At 33.5% G+C, this 25,063-nt stretch overlaps 5 protein-coding genes across 5 annotated transcripts; 2 read left to right on the top strand and 3 right to left on the bottom strand.

Annotated features, from left to right (window-relative positions):
* On the top strand, window positions 444-1,102 carry LOC18613395. Its single transcript, XM_018113955.1, has one exon. The coding sequence runs from the start codon at window positions 638-640 to the stop codon at window positions 773-775; it is 138 nt and encodes a 45-aa protein (XP_017969444.1). The 5' UTR covers window positions 444-637; the 3' UTR covers window positions 776-1,102.
* On the bottom strand, window positions 1,339-6,565 carry LOC18613394 (golgin candidate 5). The gene is made up of 9 exons (XM_007050605.2): window positions 6,436-6,565; window positions 5,662-5,726; window positions 5,245-5,407; window positions 4,152-4,996; window positions 3,720-3,893; window positions 3,496-3,612; window positions 2,530-2,709; window positions 2,372-2,418; window positions 1,339-1,934 (listed from the first exon to the last, which is right to left on the bottom strand). The coding sequence occupies exons 2-9, from the start codon at window positions 5,707-5,709 to the stop codon at window positions 1,616-1,618; spliced, it is 1,893 nt and encodes a 630-aa protein (XP_007050667.2). The 5' UTR covers window positions 5,710-5,726; window positions 6,436-6,565; the 3' UTR covers window positions 1,339-1,615.
* Window positions 7,100-12,315, bottom strand: LOC18613393 (DUF21 domain-containing protein At4g14240). The gene is made up of 13 exons (XM_007050603.2): window positions 11,945-12,315; window positions 11,639-11,715; window positions 11,432-11,515; window positions 11,231-11,344; window positions 10,651-10,734; window positions 10,482-10,553; window positions 9,867-9,934; window positions 9,178-9,265; window positions 8,968-9,041; window positions 8,515-8,887; window positions 8,199-8,245; window positions 8,020-8,101; window positions 7,100-7,587 (listed from the first exon to the last, which is right to left on the bottom strand). The coding sequence occupies exons 1-13, from the start codon at window positions 12,189-12,191 to the stop codon at window positions 7,534-7,536; spliced, it is 1,464 nt and encodes a 487-aa protein (XP_007050665.2). The 5' UTR covers window positions 12,192-12,315; the 3' UTR covers window positions 7,100-7,533.
* On the top strand, window positions 18,315-19,343 carry LOC18613392. Its single transcript, XM_018121201.1, has one exon. The coding sequence runs from the start codon at window positions 18,501-18,503 to the stop codon at window positions 18,951-18,953; it is 453 nt and encodes a 150-aa protein (XP_017976690.1). The 5' UTR covers window positions 18,315-18,500; the 3' UTR covers window positions 18,954-19,343.
* Window positions 21,408-23,174, bottom strand: LOC18613391 (adenylate isopentenyltransferase 3, chloroplastic). Its single transcript, XM_007050601.2, has 2 exons — window positions 22,870-23,174; window positions 21,408-22,741 (listed from the first exon to the last, which is right to left on the bottom strand). The coding sequence occupies exon 2, from the start codon at window positions 22,732-22,734 to the stop codon at window positions 21,766-21,768; it is 969 nt and encodes a 322-aa protein (XP_007050663.1). The 5' UTR covers window positions 22,735-22,741; window positions 22,870-23,174; the 3' UTR covers window positions 21,408-21,765.

The raw sequence follows: 25,063 nt of genomic DNA, 5'->3' as shown, positions 1-25,063 counted from the left end.
GTTCTGATTTTCTGTCCCCCCCACGATTTAATCATCAAGTGGTTTGTAATTAGGCTTTAAAGGAGGGAGTAGAACAGAGTTCGGAGTTCCAATTTCTTCCTCCTAAAACTCTAGAAAACCCAAGCAATAATGGCAAAATACAGAACAAACAAAATTTGGGTTGAATAAATAAACAAGTAACAACTAACTACTACAAACTTTGTACTTGGTGTACAGTGTGATGATTGGTAACAAGTGCATGAATGAAGGTAAGGTAAAGCATGAATGGATGATGCATGCGGGACAGAGATGACTCTCCGAGAGGGGGAAGTTGATGATAAGTCCTTTTCATGATAGTTTGGCAAGCAGACAAGCTAATACCTCTGATTGTCCTCTTACTTAAACAGTGGGACCTAATGCCATAAGACCCAACCAGGGGCCAACATTTGTCACCCGCCACATATTTGCTCCACTCATATCTTCGACTGCTTCGGCTTCCTATAAATTGGGCTTCAAAATCTTCCACAGCCTTTCAACTTTCAACCTCCAAACACAACTCTCAGCCACTTGCAGGAATTACAAAGAAAAAGGGTTTCAGGTGCTTCCACTCTTGTAATCAGTTGTCGTTTCTGCTTCTGTTTTCTTTTTTTTTTTTGAGATGGCAGAAAGCTCGTTTTCAATGAGGAGTACGAAGGGTCGGTCATGGCAAAGGTGTTCAAAGCAAATCAGAGAGCAGCGGGGAAGGCTTTATATTATATGGCGATGCACTGTGTTACTGCTGTGTTGGCACGACTAGCCTTGGGGTTGGGTCCAGTTCAATTCAATCTGGAATCCAATTCTCAATAGGCTGGAAGAGTCGGGACTTGGGGAGGTGGAGGTGGTGTATAGTTTAGATACAGAAATCACGCTTTCAATTAGGGAGGCGGAGGAGGTGGGGGGGTTTTTTTGGTTTGTTGGTTTGTTTTCTTTTTTCTTCTTTAGGAGGTAGAGAAATTAGACGTAGAAGGGGTTGTCTGATTGATGAACGATGCCTAAATTTAACATGAATTACAGAAGAAAGAGCGGATATGTTAACATGCTACTACAATTTTTTGTAAATAGTGCACTTGCTCTTTCGGTCCTACAAGCTTCTCTTTATGTGCCAACGCAATGGTTTGTCATGCCAGGATGATTGATTGTTCAAGTTCATTTGGTTCTCCTCTTAAAACATGAAATGATCCAACTGTATACAGCAAGACGCAGGACATGACTAAGGTTACGCATTCCCAAGTTTGCTACCAACTAAATTCACCACAAGATTAAATGATCACGATCTTCAGTGGGTAGGCCACTAAACATATACACACAAAACAAGGCACCTGCATAAATGCACTCACTTATTCGTTACTTAATGCTGTACAAATGTACTGCAATAGTATTTTGTTACTAATATAGCAATATAATGTTCCAAGAAAATGCCTATATATATGATAAGGAAATTCCAAGTCACTCAAAAGTGCTTGAATCCAAGATCCTAGTAGCTAGGAAATGGTTATTAAAATAAAATTGCAGACTTCTAACAGCCATTTATAACTGGAGGCGACCCTTTTGATGCTCATAAGTTGCATTGATGATTCATGTAGCTTCGCTGTACAATTCAAAATTCAGCATCTCTATCAAAAATTTCCCACCCATCATCCAAAAGCTCTTTGCCATCAGCTTTGCATCTTTCCTCTAATGATCTGCTTTTTGATGACTGCCCATTAACAGATGGGGTTGGGCTTCTCTTCTCTGGGGTTTTAGCTTTCTCCCCCTGCTCACAACCAAGATCAGATGCCATGCTTTTAAGAGATGAGCCAGAGGAGGCCAGGATGCAACTGGTTTGGCTCGAGGATATAGATTTGCTTAGTGGAACACGCTCATCAAACTTCTCTTTAAGCAATCTCACATCCTCACAAATAACAGATATTTCTCCCCTGCAAAAATTATGAAATGGAAAATGTTACCATTTCATTCATTACTACTTAATTCCTCGTGCTAATGACAAATCAGAGCTACTAAATTTAAATCGCTTAAGTTTATCAGAACATAGTTTCAAATATATCCACTAACAATAATATCAAGCATGTATTGCTCCATCCTACCACATGGAGTTGGATATCAAGTGGTGTGACTTCATCCTGAATACCAGAGGCATAACCATAATATACATAGTGCTTCAATTATTTGGCCCCCCACTTTACATTCATACTACTACTGACAACATATCAACTAAACTGAAACAACCAACCAAAACTGGCTCACCTCTCCCACCAGTCAACAATTTTCCAGTAAACTCACAAATCAGACTTAAAATAAGATAACATGCTGGATGCAAATCAATATAAATAAATAATCAGATGATGAAGCTTACTGTAAGGAGTCAACAATCTGACCGCGGTCCATAAGAAACTCACGTAACTGCAGCGAAGCAAAAATATATAATATAATAAGTCCAAAATAAGTAATCTATTATAACTTTTGTTTAAAATTCTTAAGCACTAGTACAGAGTGCACAGAAATGAAGGCTACCTTGGAATTTTCTTCTGCTTCCTGCCGTAGAATCTTAGACTCTTCAACCACCTTCACCATAAAGGCTTCTTGTTCAGCAAGAGCGTTAAGGGCAGATTCTTCTTTTTCCAACTTTTCCTGCTCAGCCGTTTTCATCACCTCCTCTGCTGCAGCTTGTCGAGCTTCAAGGGTTTGACGCATCTGTGGTAAAATGTATAGAAGTATAAGATGAGAATACAACAAGCTCAAAGTCATCCATAGCAATATTATGTTCTTGTTAAATGCACCATAAAATTCCTAGGATGATCTATTACAAATCTCTAAATATTCAGCCATGAATCTGTTCCAAGCAAAGGGCTTATTTATCTCAGGATTAAGAAAACCAAATATCAGTTTCTTGCACAACACATGAAACGAATATGTGTTTTGCAAAAATTACAGCTTCTCAGTATGCGCCACCACATAAATAAACATATTGATAAACCCAGATCAAGACAAATTATGACATAAAGATAACTAAATAGACAAATAAAACATTCTACAGCATATAATTCTATCAGTAGATATCAAAACCAAATTCACCATAAAATTCCAGCAAGCTCAAAGTCATCCATATCAATATTATGCTCCTGTTAAATGCATCATAAAATTCCAAGGATGATCTATTACAAATCTCTAAATATTCAGTCATGAATCTGTTTCAAGCAAAGTGCTTATTTATCTCAGGATTAAGAAACTCAACCAAATATCAGTTTCTTGCACAATACATGAAATGAATATGTGTTTTGCGAAAACTACAACTTCTCAGTATGCGCCACCACATAAATAAACATATTGATAAACCCGGATCAAGACAAATTATGACATACAGATAACTAAATAGCCAAATGAAACATTCTACAGCATATAATTCTATCAGTAGATATCAAAATCAAATTCTGTACTGAATATCTACTAGATGACCAATTTAATTTTTTCCAAGAATACCTCATCAAGAATAGCAAGAGATTTATCTCTTTCCTCTGACAAGCTGAGCAAGCGACTTTGAAGTTCCCTCACTTCAGTAGCTAGAATTGCCTTCTCCCCATATACTTCTCCAGCATGCTGCAAAAGGAACACCAATGACTGAGCTTTCATGCTCTTTCAAAAATCATGTAACCACATTCTATAATTGGTAATTTAAAAATGCAAGTTATTAACAAGAGTTCAACCATGTCATTTGCTTCCTTTGCATGTGGCAGCATCTGTTTAAGTTCCTCCACCTTGACAAGAATATCCAAACCTCCCCTAGCAGCTTCCTCTTTTGCTTGTTCTGTAGCTTCCTCTTTAAGTTCAACTTCTCTCATCAAGTTTATAATTGACTGCATGGCCTGAAATAAGGTTTTCTGCACCAAAACATGATAAGTTAAGGTTCTGTTCTACCAAATAGAAACAAAAGAAAAAATGAACCAACTTTTCATATTAAAAATGCTTCATATATAGCAGCAATACCATCAGAACCTCATGATATTTTATTCCTCATGCCACGATTGAATGACACAACAAACTTGGTAGTATTGTTAGCATTGCATAGGATTCATTCTCATACCCAAATAACCTCCAAAACTTACAAAAGAAAGTAAAAAGTTTAGAGCAAAGAGAACCTTGTTATTTTTGGCATCTTCAATTATCTCTTCAAGTAGATCAATTCTGCATGTTTGGCCAGATCTACTGACAACAGGATCAAAGGTATCATCTTCAATATCACCCATTTCACTAATGGAGTCCTGCTGGGATTTAAGTTCTACAGAACAACTTCCTTGTTTCTCAGAATCAGTAGAGTGAATCATAGAACCACTTTCCGAATGACGAGAAGCGCTTGGGCCTTCTGGTACTTGTTCTTGAGAAGATGATGGAACCAGCAGAGACACAGCATTTTCTTCCCCTACCATGGTGCCATTTAATGAACTGTTTCTGCATAAATCTGCATTCAAATCCAGGGGTCCATCAAGATTTAAATCATCATTTGAGCTTTCACTACTACCAGTATTCTCCAGAGGTGAGGTATAATCATAAGCCGAAGTGACTGGTGAAACATGGGGACTCCTAACAAACCCATCTTCAATGTCTATGGCTTGGTCTTTACTTGGCGAACCTGACTCTTTGCTTTCAAGATTTGCACTTAGCAGAGCATTCTCAATCCCTAAAGCATTCAAGATGACACTAGACTTATCCTTCCCAATTTCAGCAGTGTTTTCCAGAGGGTTGCCCAGTAATATCAATTCCTCAGTTTCAATATTAGCAGCCTCATTATTGTTGTTCTCATGAAATTTTGATGTACTTGCTGAATTTGATGCCTCAAGAAAATTCACATTGTTGGCAGCACCTGTAAGACGAGTATCTCTACCAACTTCATTTGTTTCCAACAATGGTTCTGTAGAAGAGCATGCTCTTTTCCCCAATAATACCTTTTGCCGCCTCAACTGATCGGTTTCTTCCTCATCTACAGCTACATGCTCAACAAGCAATATATGACATTGAACAAGTCAATAAATCAATGAATAAAACCCAACAAGCCACCAATAGACATGCATAGACAAAATAGCGGTTACCTTGTAATCCACAACAACAAGCAGTGAAAGATAAATAGCTAAACCTTCCATACACTAGTTGATTTAGGCAAATCCGCGAAAATAAAATAGCGTAAACACAGTGCAGAATAAACCAACTCAAATGGTAAATCATGAAAAAAGCTACCTTCATTTGGTTGCACTTGAGGACTCTGGGTTTGTGAAGAAGAACTAGCAGCCATGATTTGTTTAGACAGGTAAGGAAGAATCTCAGACAGAACAATCTCTGCAGCTGCATCAACATCCTTAGAGTTCTCAATAGCAACAGCTTTTAGAATGCGTGAATCAACCTGTGCAGAAGGTGAAAGAAAAATATTTTTTACTGGATGGTTATATTTTCAGAGTATAGAGTACAATTTCAGATATAATCCAGAAACCTGAAAGCTGAAGTAATCCATTAAACTCTAACCAGATGATTTCAAAATCACTAAAAAGGGATAGCAAGCAAATTTGAAAATTTCCAACTTATAACATTGTGTGTTTATATAACAATAAAACAAAATCCAATAACAGCATTGAATTAAAAATGAGTAAAAGGAAGTACCTGCGGAAATATATTCATCAAGCATTGATAAACCTTATTAAACCCCATATTGGAAAGCTATGGACCTGCAAATACAGCAACAAAAATGTACATAATATTAATAATCAACATTGTAAACTAAAAAAAAAAAAATAGTCTCAATAAAAATCATAATTATAAACATGCTCAACATACGCGTACCACAGAATGTTATTTTTGCAACGGAATTGAAGAAAACAAAGAAAAATTGTTTAGTACATGAAATAACCATCAACTCACGATTTTTCATTTAATTAATGATGAAAGAAAACCTAGGGATCAGAATACAATTAATCAAAAAATTATATCATAGAATTATATAAATCAAAAGTAGAAACCCTAGCGCTCTGTTCGATGGTTAAAAGGACAACAAAGCCAAATTAAAAGGCAAAAAAAAAAAAAGAATTTCAAACACTAGATTCTTATTTGAATTTATATATATANTTTTTAGATGAAATTTCATCATTGGATTAACTCAAGATAACCATTCTATTTTAATATTTATAATTTTATATTATATCATATATATATATATATATAAAGCGAATATAACAATAAAAGCAGAAAGAAAATCCGAAGGGAATCCTAACATGCAACGAAGCAAAGTGACTTAGAAACTAATGCTCTGTTTGGCGGCGGAGAAAAGAAGATATGATCAAAAATGGATTATAATTTGACCGTTGGAAAGAAAAAAAAATAGCGTTTTACAGGAAAATGAGAGAAGAAAATTAAGAAAAGAAAACAAAAAGAACTGACCTTTTCAGGCGAGAAAGAGAGTGAGAAGGCGAGATTGGGAGGGTTATTTCTATTTTCTTTTTTGGGTGTTCGTTATATAGTATGAAAGATATGTTGTGGGGGAAGGGGGAAGAGAACCCATAAGAACTACGCAGCTAAGGAACTGGATATCACCGTGATTATAGATTTTCGTTGAGGGTGTTATCGTCAAATTAATGCACCTTTTCCTTCGTTGACTGGCCCCCTTGGCCTTGGCATGGTGGCAATATAAAGCAAGTCGTTTGGGTCGTTGCCATTGGAGGATCCGAGTTTTTTTTTTTTGGGCCACTTTTGTTTAGTGGCTGTACGTGACTAGGGAAGCTTCCCCCACCCTGGACTCCTGGACCATTTACCCTACGCTATTCTTTTGTAATTACTTGAGTAAAAATTTACTACTATATTCCCAAAAATATTTATTATTATGTTGTATTTGTCCCATTTTTAATTTTACTAAAATGCGTTAATACTTTTGCCTTCTAAAATGTTTATTATTTCAATGATTAATTATCTTTTTTTTTTTTTCAAACATAGGTTAAATGTCTAGCTTACTAGTACATGAAAGTTATGTTGTAGAAGCAATGTTTTTACTTGTTCTGGTCAAATTAAGTTATGCTGGGAATTTTTGTTTGAGGAAATAGAACATCCATGGAGTAATCTGACAGCTTTCAATCCTTATCATAAAAAGCATATTTTTGTCTCTAATCACATTGCTTATGTCCTAATTGATAGCCACGGTTGGTAGCAATTAAAAACTACTTGTGTTTTCAGCACCTTGCTCCAAACAAAATGATCCTAGCAAACTCCACTCCCTACAAGCCATATTTAGGATTCATACCTAGAAATAGCTAGTTTTCTAGTAGAACTAGTAACTACTACCAAAAACAAAATTTTTCCCTAATTTTCTTGTACAGTAACCATGCCTTGTTTTCTCAGTCTGAACCACACACATGAGCTGCGATTTAACCAACCTAGTTTGAGAATTTACAACAGATGGCAAGAGAGAAAAACGCATCACTTCGATTCTATTTTGCCCAGCTAATGTCATTAGATACTGCCTGGAAGAGGAGATCTCCCTGTTTGCTAATCATCCTCCACAGACTTCTTTGTCATCTGTCCTTGCTTACTTTGAACACCCTGAAAGATTTCAAATGGAAAATTGATGATTAATAGAAATTTCTCATGGGTCATGATACTTGTGAAGTATTCCACATAATTTTAAGCCCAGCTCCAAAGCTTATCTGTGCTTTTTCCATATTATTAGCACATTTGGCAATGTCTCCGATAGGACAAAGTACTTTGTCAACCTCTTGCCTGTCAAAAAGACGTGTGCATACAGAAAAACTCAAAGGGGATGTCTCATGACATGCATCTCCAATGCAGAGGTTTGGTGAACTCTGAAATCAAAGGTTTGAAGAGATTGCATACATGGAGAATGCCCAACAATTTAATATGATCTCTTAGATCACATATTACCACAGTAAGCTGGTTTTAGATGTTACTTCACTAATGATCTAATGATGTGAGTAAGACACACCTGATATTAAGAAACAAACATTGTGTACTTACTGAAGGCTTTTGGCCAATCAATCTACGACTGGATGGAGCTCGGGCCACAGATGAAGCAGCCGCAGCAGCAGCCACACGTATCCTTGAAAAAATAGAAGACAAGATTAATTCATGTTCAATTAAGTAATTAGCTCAACTGAAAGTGTATAAAAAGTTATGAAAGCCAAATAGCATTGTACCTTTTATGTACATCAACATATACATCAGTCTCATCTACAATTTCCTCCTACAATGCAGAAAGGGATCAGCAAGTAACATCTATCCAATTTGCATCACGTATGTGAAGAGAAACAATGTGGATGGAAATTCCATGATAAAACACATTTTCACAAAATCAATTGCCAAATCACTGATCTTAATTAATTGAAGTTAGCAGATTAAGTTAGGGCAACAGAAGAATTTAGTTGGCAAGGTATATCCACAAGTCTGGAGCATGGATGAGCCAAAGGTTTGAAAAAGTGATAGACGGATGAAAATGATGGAAACAGCACTTACTTGGAGAAGTTCTTCAAAAACATCTTCTAGGGTAATGATACCAATGACTTCCCCATCTTCAATATCCTCTGTAAAATGATGCAAGGTATTTGCTGTGACACCATTTTCTTGAAGAGTTTTCTTCACAGTGATAGGCCTTGAAGGTTTCTCAACATCAACAGCAACACTATCTACTTTAGTGTCATATTTGGTCAGCAAAGGGGTGGTTAGTTGAGAATTCCCATTGGTAACTCTATGCTCGTCAAATTTCTCTCCATCATCAAAGAACTCAGGGTCTTTGGTCTTTTCTTTGACCTTCACTACAGCTGCCATATGACTGCTTCCCTTTTGAAATTCATTGAGGATATCATACAAAGGCATGTGTGCTGGAACCCTGAGATGTGCATGCATGAGAAACCATACTTTTAGATAAAGAGAGAAACATAAAAACCAATGGGGAGAACATGTGTACACCTAGGAATCCTTCGGATGGAAACAGCACTGACTGGAGTCTCTGTCTCTGCTCTTACAGTGAGAAGACTTTTCACCTAAATATCAAGACAAAAGAGAATTCATAAGAATTTAAGAAGGAAAAATTAATTCCACATTGCACTAGAAACATTTAACAAGAAACTTTCAACTTAAAGGAAACCATAGGAAAGCCAATGGGGTTATTAAACACACCAGTAACAGCCCAATGATGTTTTTCGGATTCCCAGCATAGACCGGGATACGACTATGACCACGTGCAAGAATTTTTCCAACTGCTTCCCTGCATTAAAAGTCAAATAAATTCATTCATGACCTAATATGACACTAAAGTAATACAGAAGTAGTGAAGGAAGTACTTCATATATAAACCACCTTTGAGGGTAGGGATCATTTTATTCACTAGAACTTTACCACTTAACAGGAGATGATCATTAAAGTCAATCTTGTTTCCTATAATATCATGCTAAAAGGAGCAGCAGGTGTTGCATGAAAGAGGAAAAAACAGTATTCTCTACATCAGGATAGGATTATTAAGCTAAGCCTATCAGTGCAATATTCCAAGTTCTGAATCCAACCAGCAGATTTCCCCACCTGTCACAAGATCCATCACTCATCCAAATATTCATTTTCCCATTAAAACCTCAAAAAACTCAAGCATTAACTTAGTTTTATCCAACCAGTATAAGAGACAAATTATATTCTGCCCTTTCCTAAAAAATTACAGATAGAATGGGCCTCAGATATTTTTTTGGCTTTCCTGAATCTTGAACAGAACATTGGGAGCTTTGGTCACTTCTAACTTGTTTTAACTGCAAGATGAAGAAGCAAAAATAATGCAGTAAAAAAAAAAAAAAAAAGAATACCATCCAGCTGAAACTCACCAATCCAATTTCGAATTGACATCCAAGGAAAATGTCGACTCAATTGGTGTCATAGCCTCCTCTGCAGTCTGCATCTTCGAAGAAACATCAGAATTGCGACCATTTTATAAAAGACAGTGCAATGAACTCTTATCAGCTTCTAAGCTATCTCAAAGTGGAAAATTGGAAGTAAAACGAACAGATTCTGGGACAGATGAAGCACTTAGATAATTTGAAGCAATAACAACCAAATAGACTTCTAGGTTAAAATGGCCAAGGAATTCAAAAGGGAAGTGAGAGAGAGAGGAAGCTGCTGTAAACCCCTTAGAAGCCTATCACAACCTTGCACAGACAAACTTACCATTTTAACTGTGATGCTATTGCTACTATACTCAAGTAGTACATCTTACAATTTCATAATTGGAACTGGCTAACTTTAGTCAGTGCGTTTACCATGTTTATCTAGGTGTGTATGTAGATATGATTCAGATCTGAGTATATTTGTTCATTTTGTATTGTCAGAGAACAACATTCATCTTCTACATGTCTGAATACTGGAAGTTTCTATTATAGACAGAGATATAAAGAGACATGCCATTTTGACTCATGGAATGCTATTTCAATAACAGCATTTACCTTTTCAGTTAAATCTAGCGCACCACTAATGATGGTTGTCTCGTCATGTGTTAGTTCACCACCCTTTCCAGCCTATAAGGACAGAAATGACAATTAGCGGAAGTTCAAATGAAACAAAGACAAATTTATTTGCTTAAGCAATATTATTTTATCTGGTTCAAGCAGTTACCTCTTGGCCGTGGATAGAGACAAGGGCTTTCAACTGAGCCCGTCTAAACAAAGCATCACCGTGGCCAATTACAGCATCCAGAACCTAAAGCCATGCCAATGAATGCAGGACTATCATTTGATAAGCAATACATAATTTGAGCAATCTCAGAAAAGAATAAAGCACTAACCAATGGCACATCCTGATTGCTGAACCATATCAAAAGCATCGGTATAAAACCTCAAACAGAATATAATATCCAAGAAAACCACAGTCCTCAAGAAATATCATATACCTAAGGGTATTTCAAACACAACTTAATAGGGTTGTTTGAATGGAGATCAAGGAATATCCAGATTTAAGCACCATATAACTAAGGTGACACGGCACATTGATCATTGCTCAATATATCAGAACCTTTTTCTTCGCCCAATGCAAATCCTCCTAAAATACCCACTAAAAGTTTGACTCTTTATTGAACCATACGCATTCCGCTAAACCAAACATGGATGTTTGCTTGCTGATGTCTGCACACATATGGCAAGCTGCCCTGTTGTCTAAATAATACTAGCGGACAAAGAAACTTAAATTGGGATACTACCTTTCCAATAGGGTAAGCAATTGGATAACAAATGATCATCAAAATGCGCACCAGCCACACAAAATTTGCACCAACAGAAAGTCCATATCTTGAACATATTGCTTGTGGAATAATCTGATCCAAAATGGGTATAAAATAAATAAATCCCATCGAAAGGCTTAAACAGCTGAAAATGAAGCATTAAAAACACAATAAATATACCTCTCCAAAAGCCAGAACAAAAGTGACAGACAGCAACACTGCAACAAAGGGGTGAAAAATTTTATCAAGGGATATAGGAAGGGCCTGCAAGAACAAAGAAATCATGAGCATAAGGATAAATCAAGGAAATGCTATTGCGTCTTCAAAAAAAGGATCATTAAAACTATCACTAATTTTAGTAATACCAACAGATAAATATATTTTCACCTCCATGGCACATGCATTACACAGAAGCAAAGTCACAAGAAGCTGATGCTGCCTTTTAACAACTGGTAAGATAGTAGCTGCACTACAGGAAGTAGAATTAATATAAAATGGAAAAAATGGAACATAATAGTGATATAAATAAATAAAAATTATAGCAAAAAAAGAAAAGGGGAATTGGGTGTTTGTTTTTTGTAATTCTATAACTTGAAACAGTAAACTCAGCAAATTTATTACTGGGTAACTGTTACTAGTTTTTCTGTTACAGTTGACGAACAAAAGGAAAGTAAAAACTGAAAGGGAGTTTACCAGCTTGTTTCTTCTCAGTAATAGTGCCGCTTCTCTGTAGAATTTCGAGCTCAACGAGACTCATGGACATCAAGCCCAAGGTAAGGCCCGACATTATCCCGGCGAAGAGCACAAGCAAGCAGGAGAATCCCGCATAGACGAACCACTTAACGGAGCCGAAGGGGATGTCGTCCGGTTCGAAGAGGATGTCGTTCGGCGATAACGTCATGATTGTCCGAGCTAAGACTATGGCGTTTTGCAACAACATGTCCTTCCTTTTTGCTGCCGTTGACTGGAGGAGCGTAGCTGTTGTTAGTGGTGTCTGGTGTAGTGGTGACGCTGCTGCTTATCGTGGAAGAGAAAACAGAGAAAAAGAAAAGTACTAATAAACCGGAGTTGAGGCTTTTAAAGAGAGAGAGAGAGAGAAAGCGATCTGTTCCTTTTTTTTCCTTTTTTTTTTTGTTCTTTTGTGGGTGTGGGGTGGGGGGGAAGGTGGGGGTTGGTGTGGCGCGTGCGGGAGAGAAGGGGACAACGTCGGGATTTAAAAATGATAAAATAAATAGGATTTATGAATACGAGACAGAGGTAGCCGTCAAATCATATTAGTTAAGACTATGATATACTCGGCCGTATATTGCACGTTATTTTTCCAAATTTAATTCATGTTTCGTAAAAAAATAAAAGTAAAAAGAAAAATTAGTATTTCGATAATTTTTTAAAGTCGGCTGATGTGATTTGGTCTGTTAGACAAAAATAATTTAAATTTTGTGATTCATAAATTTACTACAATCTGGAAAATCTTTGCACATCGCTGCAAAAGATGCTAATCTTTTCTTTTTTAAAATATATAAATCAATACATTTTTATATTGATTAATTTTTTTAATTAATTATTCCAAATTATAAAATAATATCTAAAAATGAAGCAATTAAAATCTGGAAAAAAATACAATATAAAATATTTTCATATTTTGTTTTCTCTCCCAATCTTTCTTTTTCTTTTGCCAAAAGACTTAAAGTTTAATATAAAAAAAAGACTTAAATCTTTTTCGCTCTATTTAAAAATATAAATTGATAGAATATATATATATATTTTTAAAATAGAAATTGATAGACATGTAATACTTAATAATATTTTAATTAAAAAAATATTAAAAACATAGAGGTAAAAGCACAACATTATAAAAGAAGCCAGAACTATTTTTATTCATGCAAAAAAGCCCAAAAGCATTTTAGGCTAACCAAGCCGTCCATCAACCCAAAACTAAGCTCCATTACGAGACCCAAATATCAAAGCTCAAGCCGGTAAACATATAAAAGGTGAAACTTAAAAAAAGCTCAACTCGATGCTCAAATCTCATCACAATCCATATTAGTTATCAGCTACACAAGTTGATGTCATTAGCATATGAATTATACACACAGTTATTATATAAAATTTATATATTATCAGTGAAATCAAATATTATTACCTGATTAATAAGTAAATTTAAATTTGAAAAATTTTAAAAATAAATGTTCACAATTTTAAAATATATTTAAATTTTTATTTTTATATATTTATAAAGTGACACTTTATGACTAAAATGATCATATATAAATATTATAAATACTATAAATTATTACTAACAAAATTTTGATTAAGTGCTTTTCTCTCTGTTTTTACTTATGTGTTGCTCCCTCTATGGTTTACCACACTAAGTTCACATTTTCTCTTTTAATTAGAATTTGATTTGACAAGTCTTGTCAATTACGATCCACTATCTATATAAGTCATTAGTAATGTGGTTTATCCAAAATCAAATCTTATAACAGCTCTCTCTTGATGGCTCCATGTGGAAAACTTGATTACTTTTTTTAACCTGCAGCACTCTCTTGCTAATGTGCTTATGTGAGACTGTCTAAGAGACCCATTGAGGCTTCTTTTTATATTAAGTTATAGATTCTCTTTTTCCTTATTCTCTTTCTTTCCCTAACAAACAAAAAAATGCCACGTATTAATCACTCGACACCTCATTTGATGAGTTGTCTTTCAATTGAGAGTCGGCTCAACTTGAAGACTTCTTTAAGGCAAATTTTGCAATAAGGTCATCATTTTTTACCTTATTGTAAGGTTAAATAATAAGTACTATCTTATCTATAAGATTAAATTGCAGCCATGGATTTAAATTTAATAAAGAAACAAGCAAACCCATTAAACTGCTTAATAAAAAAAATAAGATTAAAAAAAATTAGAAAGTCTAAGGAGATAAAGACTCTCTAATAAATAATAGTAAGAATAAAAATAATTATTGTTAACAGTTGTTTTTAATTTAAAGACGTAAGAATTTATGTAAAAACTCATAAAAGTGGAACAAGCAAATTTAAAAATCCTAATGTGCATCCGAGCACTTGACTCATTGATTGGTACATAATTCTCCTGCCTAAAGAATAGGGTTCGAATCTCCCTTTTCTCAATTATAAAAAAAAAATTTAAATCCTAATGTAAATATGTGAGAGTTAACCTAATATGTCAATTAAGTAAAAAAATATATAATTTTTGTAGAAAAAATATTTAAATTTATATTCTTAGACTAAAAATATTTAATGATTTACAAATTTTAATTTTAAAATAAATAATAATAAAGACAAAAATAATTATTGTTAAAAGTTGCAATTACAAGCCTTGACGTAAAGCTGTAAAAATCGATTTAAAAACTCATAAAAGTCGAGCAAACATATTTAAAATCTTAACCTAAATGTGTGAGTGTTAACATAACAAGTTAATTAAGTCATAAAAATCTAATTTTAATAAAAAAATAAATATTTAAATTTATATTTTGGGACTAAAAATATTTAACAATTTACAAATTTAATTTAAAACTAAATAATAATAAGGATAAAAATAATAATTATTAAAAGATGTTATTGCAAAGTTTAGACGTAAAATTGAAAAAATTGACGTAAAAACTCATAAAGGTAAAACAAGCATATTTAAAATCTTAACCTAAATGTGTAAGAGTTAATGTAACAAGTCGATTAAGTTACAAAAATCTAATTTTAATGAAAAATAAATATTTAAATTTATATTCATGAGTTAAAAGTATTTAATGGTTAACAAATTTTAATTTAAAAATAAATAATAATAAGGATAAAAATAATTATAGTTAAAAGTTACCATTGAAAAGTCTTGAAGAATTGATGTAAAAATTCATAAAAGTGGAATAAGCATATTTAAAATTTTAACGTAAATGTGTGAAAGTTAATGTAATAGGTCAATTAAGTCATAAAAATATAATTTTAATGAAAAATAAATATTTAAAGTTATATTATTGGGTTAAAAGTATTTAACGATTTATAAATTTTAATTTAAAACTAAATAATAATAAGGATAAAAATAATTAAAGTTAAAAATTACCATTGAAAAGCTTTGATGTAAGGCTGTAAAAATTGACGTAATAAATTATAAAAGTAGAACAAACATATTTAAAATTTTAATGTTAGCATGTAAGAGTTAAAGTAAGAGATCAATCAAGTTATAAAAATCTAATTTTAAAGAAAACAAATATTTAAATTTATATTTTTGGGTTAAAAGTATTTAACGATATATAAATTTTAATTTTGAAATAAAGAATAATATCGATAAAAATAATTATAATTAAAAATTATTATTGAAAAACTCTTTACCATAAAGTTGTAAAAATTGATATAAAAATATATAAAGGTGGAACAAGAAAATTCAAAATCTTAAAGTAAATGTGTGAGAGTTAACGTAATAAGTCAATTAAGTAAAAAAATTTTATTTTAATGAAAAACAAACATTTAAATTTATATTTTTAGACTAAAAGTATTTAATGATGTACCATATTAATTTTAAAATAAAAAATAGTAAGCGTAAAAATAATTATAGTTCAAAGTTACTATTGGAAAGCCTTGACGTAAAGTTATAAGAGTTGACGTAAAGTTATAAGAGTTGACGTAAAATTGTAAGAGTTGACGTAAAAAGTTATAAAAGTGGAACAAGCAAATTTAAAATCCTAACATAACTATGTGAGAGTTAATGTAACAAGTCAATTAAATGAAAAAATCTAATTTTAATGAAAAAAAGAACATTTGCATTTATATTCTCAAGCTAAAAGTATTTAATGGTATACAAATTTTAATTTGAAAATAAAAATAATAAAATTAAAAATAATTATAATTAAAAGTTATTATTGAAAAGCCTTAATGTAAAATTATAAGAGTTGATGTAAAAACTTATAAAACTGGAATAAGTATATTTAAAATCTTAATGTAAATTTGTGAGAGTTAACGTAACAAATCACTTAAATAAAATAAATATAATTTTAATAAAAAATAAAAATTTATATTTATATTCTCGGTCTAAAAGTAATTAATAGTATACAAAATTTAATTTTGAATAAATAATAATAAGGATAAAAACAATTATAATTATAAGTTACCATTGAAAAACCTTGACGTAAAAACATAAATGTTTAAGAGTTAACGTAACAAGTGAACTAATTAAAAAAATTATAATTTTAATGAAAAATAAATAGTTAAATTTATATTTTTAGGTTAAAAGTATTTAACGATTTACAAATTTTAATTTTAAAATAAAAAATAATAAGTATAAAAATAATTATAGTTAAAAGTTTTTATTGAAAAGTCTTTGATGTAAAGTTGTAAGAGTTGACGTGAAAACTTATAAAGATAGAACAATTAAATTTAAAATTTTAACGTAAATGTGTAAGAATTAACGTAAAAAGTCAATTAAGTAAAAAAATCTAATTTTAATAAAAATAAATATTTAAATTTATATTTTAGAGTCTAAAGTATTTAATGGATTACAAATTTTAATCTATAAATGAATAATAAAAAAGATAAAAATAATTATAGTGTAAATTTGTAACTGAAAAATCTCAACATAAAATTAAAAGAATTAATGTAAAAAATTATAAAGTTAGAACAAGTATTATTAAAATATTGATATAAATGTGTGAGATTTAACATAACAAGTCATAATAATAATTTTAATTAAATTAAATTAGTTAAATATAATGTTAATATTAAAAAGAATAATATTTTTATATTTTAAATAAAAATGAAATAAAAATAAAAATTAAATAATATTTAAAATTAAATAAATAAGTTTAAACATTACCTACATCATTAACGTTAAATGAATAAGTTTAAAAATTATATATATTGTATACCTGTTAACTTGTTATACAAGTTTTTATTATTTTTTTTAAAACTTAAATTCATTGACTTTATCCTAAGGTTAGACTTACTGTAGGTGTGTATACACAGAGGTAAGCAGGTAGTAAATGAACTTGCAAGCCCGCCGAATGGACTCTGTACTCAATGGTGGCCCATTACAGCATTGACTAATGATTGGCCCAAATGCTGGTGGGATAATTTATCGTGGATGGAGAGTGGGCAGTGAGATTTTGTTTCTTCTGATAGAATGCTAAATTTCAGTTTGATGGCTTGGAGGACAAACTACTTTTCTGTTTCAGAATGCGTGTTAATTTAGATCCGATCCAAAGGTGAGCATGAATGAAATAAAGCAATTTGAATAACACAAGTGGTTTGGATGAAAAGGCTCATAGCCGTTGTGTGTCAATCCAGAATCTAGCAATTTCAATGGCTATATTTCTCAATAATTTCCATTTTTGGATTGTTTTCTTGCCTGTTTCTGAAACAAAAATGCCAAGCTCGAATCAGTCAACTTGTCTTTCCCAATTAGTTTAAGAATGAATTCTTTTATTTATTTGGCTAGGAGATGGTACAATGGACTAGGAACAAGTTCCTTCTTTTATCGGACCGAAGTTCATTTATTTACTTGAGTTGGCTGTACCTGTGGATTTAGCTAACAATACTTTTGATGGGTGATCCAATTATTTCGGGTTTTACGTTGCTGTTTACATCACCAATGTGTTCTTTTGGAAATGGCTGGAGTTTGTCTCCTCCATTTGTGCTGGTAATTGTTAATGTTATGCTGCTCTTCTACCTGATGCAATAATGCAGAGCATTTTAAGGCATCTGGCTTTCCTTTTGTCACTTCGACTTTCTGGCTATAGAAATTGTGCCCCCAAATATTCATGGTTAATTTTCTTTTGGATGGGAGTGTTTTGCAGAACGGAGTACCAATTTCCCTTCGCCCCGGACATGCTTTCTGGCATCAAAAACAAAAGTTTGTCAAACTACTTTGGACAACATCGCCAACAAAATTGCAGTCTGAGGTATTTTTCTTGAGGAATGATTTGAGGTAGGCATGTATCTTGTCTCCCATTGAGAACAATATGGCACCTAACAAAGTCTTCACACTAAATGAATGGAAAAAAACAAAAAAGAAAATGTGTTCGCAACCTGAATTCTTCCATAACATCAACAAACCATCCCCTCACTCTCTTGGTCATCCCTGTTTTTATATTCTTAATTGCCTTCAGAAGAAAATTTAACTGAAGAAAGCAAGAAGTTTATGAATGAACGAGTATAAATTGAAACAGAAACCATGGCCTGAGGTACCAAAATCCCCTCTTATCTTTCCCTGTTTTTTCGGTGCATAGTAGCTGAAAAAGATTGAGATAGGAATGGTGAAGCTCGGGATCCCTACATTATTTCTCTTCACTATTTTCTTGGTAGCCCTGCCTAAGACACTTTCCCAACTGCCAAGGTCAATATCACCACCCCGTCCACTTTGCGCAACCCAATTCGCCCTGGTGAACTATGCATGTGCCAGAGTGTCATTTTTCCCATTGCCACCTCGAACACCTCCCCCACCTCCTCCATCCCCTCCCTCCCCAGAAGGACAAAAACACGAGCATAGACACGGTCACAGGCATAGGCATAGGCATGTGCCCCATGAGACACCTGATCTACATAACTGTTGTCGATGGTTGAAGGAGGTGGATCATGAGTGTGTATGTGAAGTTCTGGTTCACTTGCCCGTCTTCCTTTCCAGGCCTAACCATGACTACACTGTAATTGTTGATGAAACCTGCAGCCACACCTTCACATGTGGAGGGCGAATAATAGGACCATGATGCAGCTCATTTTCATCTGACTTAGTTTAACTATTCTATAGAATATTGAATTATGGCTATATCTGCTTTTAATTTCGAGTTTGATGCAACCATATATTGCTATATGTGTGTATGTGTGCGTGTTTTTTTTTTTTTTTTTCATTTTCAACTTGTTTCTATAGTTTGATTGTTGGCTAAGCTATACTCTCGCTTAAAATAATTTAGTTTGTTCATCATATATAAGTTGCGGCCACTTCTTTAAATAGTGCTTACCCCGTTTAGATAGCAGATGTCTAATAAGAATTTGTAGCTGTGCCTGCAACGACCAAGATAACAATAAAAGCTATGAGCTACTCTGGTTCATAAGTTCTCCTCATGACATAAATGAGAGGGCATACAATTGTTTATTGTTTCAAGCCTTTCAGATTATTGCCCGAATCTTATCAACATTTACTTGGCTTTCAATTGTCTTTTTCGTATCAATATGGAACATACATTATATCGAGAAATATTCTTGTTTTTGGATCTTCCAACTCAATGAAACAAAGCTATGGTTTATTAGTAAACTTGTCTACACTTAAGAATCAGAGGTTACTCGAAAGAGTCGAGCCCAGTTGAGGCAGAGGATAAGCAGCCGTTGCAATCCAATTTATATCATCAAAATGATTCAAACTCATTCCGAAGGCAACACGCGCAAAAGTGGTCATCATAGGTTGTAGTTCTCGGGATTGGATACCAGTGTTACCATCATATCCGCAGGAGAATATTTTTCTACACCTTGACAAAAGGACAAAGAAGAGCACCCAACCCGAATGAAAATCACAGAGAGTGATAAATTGAAAAAAAGTTTATTCCTGGCTTAGCTTTGGATTCCCAAAAACAGAATAAGTGGTTTACAGTTTGGTTATGCTAGTAGGTTTCATGTTGCTCCCTACTCATTCCACACTGCTGAAGCTTCTGTCTGCTTTAAAATAATCGACCGCAAAAACCAATTGGACCACACTGCAACTTTGTATGTAGGAGAGAAACCCTCCACTCTCTTTTTCTTTGGTGCTAAATTAAGAATCTATCAGCACACATATTAATATATATTTTAATGTCAAAGCTCAACGCCTCTAGTTGTCTGGTCATCAGTTTATCACCCCATTCTTAAAAGACTGTATCACATCCCCTCTGAAGCATTTTATCTAGGTTCTAATTTGAAACTGATTGTTCCTACGTTAATTTCACGTTCTCTTTTTCACCTTCATGTTTTCTTATATTTCTCTACCCAAACAAACAAACAATTTACAACCATTGATGCTCATAAAACACAAACCTTAGTACTTATATCTATGTTTTCTTAACACTATGTGGATTTAAGTTAAAACATGTTTTATTTTTGTTAGTTTTTTACTTCACACCGTTAACTTATTTTTAAGAATTTTTAAAGTTTTTTTTATTATTAATATTAATTTAATAAAGTAAAAAATGTTTTAATCATTTTACTGTTAACGGTATATAAAAATGGACGAAAGAAAACACAAGAGGAGTCCAAATTTATTCCGTCTCTGATGATAAGGTAGTTTTTTTTTGTTTTGTTTTGTTATTTACCGAAAGAACAAAGAGAGAAAGAGAGTTGATACTTATCATTTTTCCTTTTTTTTTACTTTTTTTTGCAGAACCTTTTAAACTTTTAAGCTAAAAGGAGATATTCATTTCTTTGTTTGGTTTGCTCTATTGTGGGTCCATGAGCACTTTTTTTTTTTTTTTAATTTTAATTTTTTTATTTTGAGTCTGTTTATGCCGTCGTGATATGAAACTGTAGACGGCTCGAATCTAGTATATATGCGAGAAGGACTAAAGGACGGACAACTTGTTGTTTGTACATATATTTGGTCCTCCCTTACCATTTAGTATGCAAGAATTAAGAATTAAAAAAGCTAGTCAAGGCTCAAATAACATTTTAAACTATTCTTTTGTTTCATGGATAATTTTGTTTTTGTTTTTGCTTTTTTAAAGAAATGTAATTGTAATATATTTATATATGAACTCAATCAAACATTCATAGTTAGTGGCGAATATCAGTATCAAACCATCACTATATACTAATTGGTGGTAGTCTTCCTCTTTCTCAGTTTCTCATGTATATATGTTTGCTAATAGCAATTTTTTTTTTTAGTCTTTTCTTTTTGACAAGTGGCTTTAGAGAATCTTGAGCGGCTACCAGCTAGCAATGCGCATGAGCAGCAGGCGTGTGCTTCAACAGCCAAACTCTCCCCACTAAAAATTATGAGCAAGTCAGCGAGCAATTGCACCGGTTTTTAAGTTGCTTTCCAACTGCACGGCCACTTAATCAAGTACATACATTTCTGTTGTGTTTGCTGCTGTTTGACTGTTCCAAGTGTTGTGAAAAAGTTTACGTTTTTGATAAAATTGTTCTACTCTCGCAACAATGAACTTAACAGTAGCATGTCTTGCCCAAAGAGAAAAAAAAAAAGAAAAAGAAAAGAAACTTACATTTACATGGGTCCTTTCTCCCAAAATTTGCATTGCAGTTTAAAATCCCAGTAACCAGATTAAACAATTATATCACTTGGTTGTGTCTTGCAGTTCAAGTGGCAAGATAAAGTAGTCTTACACTACTTTCTGATATATATCAGAAAGAAAAAAATGGTATCTCAACTGATGGGACACCAAAAAGAAAAAAAAGGAAAAAATGCTTTCATATCATTAAATGGAAGGGGCCATGAAATCCAAAAGTGACTTCCATTAAGTAGCACATCTCCATTATTTTAACACTGAAATGTATCACTTCACTAGTTATTCCTGGGTCAGATACGATTTTACAGCATTAGGCCACAAGGCACTGAGCAATGCATTCTCTAAGGGCAGCTTTAGTGACCAGAGCCTCAGAGCTGACATTGTATAGAAATTCTGCCACCATCTCCGTACTCGGACCAGCTACAAACTCTTCCCATGCCTCATCAGCTTCTTTGCCACGCCTGAGAAAAACTCCAGTGGCATCAAGCCTGTGTATCTTCCAATTCTTCTTATTCCTCAGCCGGTGAATCTTCTCCAATTGGCGAGAAGCCAATTTGCACGTATTCCTTTTGATTTCTTGTATTGCTTCTTGCAGCAGCTTAGCTCGGCTTTGTTTGTCCAAAAATGGTTCAGCTCTAAAGTAGCGATCAAATTCAGGAACTCCGATGGCTTTCCTAATCCCCCGTGTATAATTTGCATTGGAATCAAAATACTTCCTCACCTCATCAACCATTCCATTTTCAACCATCTTATCTACTCGCTCTGATACATAATGATGGAGCACTGGCATTGCTACATCCACCCAAAGGAAACAACATTCATATTTTGATCGGAATCTATAGTCTTTGTCATCAACTAAGGCCTCAATGTATGAATTGGAGCCTCCAGCTATAATTGGAAGCTGGCTGCGAAACAAAATTGAATCCATGGCATGTGTAGCCATGTCAACAAAATTTGTTGCTGTAAAATCTGTGTTGGGATTTATTACACCTAGCAAATGGTGTGGAATTCCGCACCGCTCTTCCTCAGTGATTTTGTTGGTGGCTATGTCAAGTCCCTCGTGTGCTTGTATTTTATCTGAGTTGATAATTTCTGCTGGAAATCGGGTTGCAAGGTCAATGGAGAGTCTTGACTTGCCGGTTCCTGTTGCTCCCAGTAGGATCACAACCTTCTCTTTTTGTCGCCTAGGACTAAAGAAGTCCACCAAATTCAGCATCCCGGAAGCTCTGTCCGGTAAAACCACTGTTTGTTTGCACATAGACAGGGAAATTCTCATCATGATTTACCTATCAGGAAACAGCAACATTTTAAGTGAAAAGTTAAAAACTCTCATTTCAATTATATTGTACCTCGGCTTAGGAATACCGTGAACAATAAATGAACATGCAAACAGTTGTTCTTTTGGAAACCTTACCTTTTTAAGCCTGTGCAGCACTTGAGGAAGGTTCCAGTATGACAGTCCAAAGAATGATCGTACAAGGCCTTAGAAAATACCAACGAAGATTTTCTTGGGACGGGAAAATTCTATGCGCGTGCAGCAAATAAAGAGTGTGAAGGAAGTAGCAAAGACAATTATGATTCTCTTCTAAGCTCAAACCAACTCCACGAGTGATAACAAGCTGGAGCAAACTACCAATTTATAGGCAATGCCAAAGGGGTCAACTTGCAGTCTCCTTTTCTAATCTATCCCTCTAGTCAAAGAAAAAGTGGGTTTATTGATATTCCTTCTCAAGTTCAATTGCTTTGGTTATAGTCTAGCTCTTTAAATTTTTAAGCTCTGTCGTATTTATATTAAGATTGGACCCTCCGATAACGTGGAAAGGCACACTGTACCAAAAAGCACTCAAAAAATGGTTCTCTTTTGGTGATTTGATATTTCTATATATGGTTATAGTACTACCAAATTGTAGAAGAAAATGGTTTTTAAGTAGGATTTTCGTCCCGAATTGTTGTCCTGCATCACAATATATGGTCATAATCTTAAGTGCCTAGCTTTCCACGCCTGCCATTGAAGAAGATAGGATTAAAAAACTCTGACCCAGAATTTAGATATGTGCAGATTACATTCCTGATCATGCTTTGCACTTTCGATTTTAGCTTTTAAAATTTGGTAATAAGTCGTTGAGATTTTCCTGGAATAAAAAGAAAGAGGAAGAAAAGCCAGAAATATATATATATATATACGTATGACTTTTTACACCTTTTTCCCTCCCAGCGTAGTTAGCAAGTAACAAAGTCATTAGCAATAACGCAACAATCAAATGGCAGATGTGTACTTCAACCTTAAAGTTGACCATGATCTGCAGCAAACTTTAACAGATTCTTACAGTGACAAGGGAATGTTAACCTGGTTGTAGCTGTACTCTACTGCAAATGGCGCTTTCCCTTGGCGAAACATATGATTCCTCCTCCAAGTGGTATATATGGCCGCGGATTTGGCATCAAACCGTGCAAGAAGTCACCTCACTTTCTTTCCGAGTGTCACAATCATGCCGTTTAGAAGAAAACAATCGAGTTTAGTGTGTAAACTCTTTCTAATGTGTCTAGCCGATTGATGAATGTGAGAGAAAAATCAAATTTTTTGACAAATTAAATTTATTCAAGTAAATACTAATCATGTGGTTACTTTCTCAAAAAACATAATTAAAAATGTAGCCGTCCACGTTTTGATCCTTTTTTTTTGAGCAGGCAAAAATGTCAAAAGAGTTGCAGAATAAGGGTTTGGATTCCAAAATAAAAAGTGTAAGGTTATCATAAAGAATCCCCGGGATCGGACTTTCCAACGACAACATTTTTGCCTTTCAGGTCAATGAGCTGCAAAATTTTGTGATGATTTACTTAAAACAAAGTATTTCCTTTTATCAGAAGATATTTTTACGACAATATTATAATAAATTTTTTTTAATAAAATCAAATTCATTTTTTTAAAAAAATATTATCACATGACAGAGCAACTAATGTGAATATATCATTTAATGATATAGATGTATTGTTAGTCTTTAATTATTGAATGATATAAATAATAATACTTATAAATATTGATATTTAAAATCATATTTTTAAAAATTGAGTGATCAATATAAAAATATTTGAAAACATCAATTGACCAAAAAGATAATTTACTCAAACATGATTTGACTATTAACATGAAAAATTCACGATCATGGTTTGACCTATAACAAAAAATGATTAACATGAATCTATTTTCTTTATTTTATCTGAATTAGAATTAAGAGGAAAAAACAGCACTGAGAGATTGATATCTAACAATTAAAAAGCTTTTTCTTTCTAGATATGTTGAGAGCAAAATAATTACTTCGATTATATATATATATATATATATATATACACGTACACACACGTGTATATATATACTTGATTCTTAAAGCAAAGAAATCCATTTAGAATGGCACAGATGTGAAAGTATGAAAGTCTTTTACTTGATTCGGGAGATCGATGTATATAATATTTCGGATATCAATAATTCAATTTGTGCAAAAAAGTCTTCTCTCCGTACCTGTTGGGCAAAATCAGGTGATGGATCGCCCGCACCTAATTTAAAGATTGGATCATCAGTCGACATTGTTCCTGTAAACTGCAGAATCCGT

Source organism: Theobroma cacao, chromosome 1 (genome assembly GCF_000208745.1).
Source record: "Theobroma cacao cultivar B97-61/B2 chromosome 1, Criollo_cocoa_genome_V2, whole genome shotgun sequence".
Lineage (NCBI taxonomy): Eukaryota > Viridiplantae > Streptophyta > Magnoliopsida > Malvales > Malvaceae > Theobroma > Theobroma cacao.
The sequence above is the reverse complement of the archived record's forward strand: the minus strand, read 5'-3'. Positions and strand labels throughout refer to the sequence as shown.

Bases quoted from the DNA above. Each gene is read 5' to 3' on its own strand.
- LOC18613395 (XM_018113955.1), top strand. From the start codon at position 638: ATGGCAGAAAGCTCGTTTTCAATGAGGAGTACGAAGGGTCGGTCATGG.
- LOC18613394 (XM_007050605.2), bottom strand. From the start codon at position 5,709: ATGGGGTTTAATAAGGTTTATCAATGCTTGATGAATATATTTCCGCAG. The intron at 3,613-3,719 runs GTTGAACTCTTG...TTCCTTTTGCAG, and splicing joins CAAAGGAAGCAAATGACATG to CATGCTGGAGAAGTATATGG. The intron at 2,710-3,495 runs GTATTCTTGGAA...ATTTTACCACAG, and splicing joins CTCTTGCTATTCTTGATGAG to ATGCGTCAAACCCTTGAAGC.
- LOC18613393 (XM_007050603.2), bottom strand. From the start codon at position 12,191: ATGTTGTTGCAAAACGCCATAGTCTTAGCTCGGACAATCATGACGTTA. The intron at 10,554-10,650 runs GTAACTGCTTGA...CTGTCCTTATAG, and splicing joins TCTCTATCCACGGCCAAGAG to GCTGGAAAGGGTGGTGAACT. The intron at 9,935-10,481 runs GTAAATGCTGTT...TCGAAGATGCAG, and splicing joins CGCTAGATTTAACTGAAAAG to ACTGCAGAGGAGGCTATGAC.
- LOC18613392 (XM_018121201.1), top strand. From the start codon at position 18,501: ATGGTGAAGCTCGGGATCCCTACATTATTTCTCTTCACTATTTTCTTG.
- LOC18613391 (XM_007050601.2), bottom strand. From the start codon at position 22,734: ATGATGAGAATTTCCCTGTCTATGTGCAAACAAACAGTGGTTTTACCG.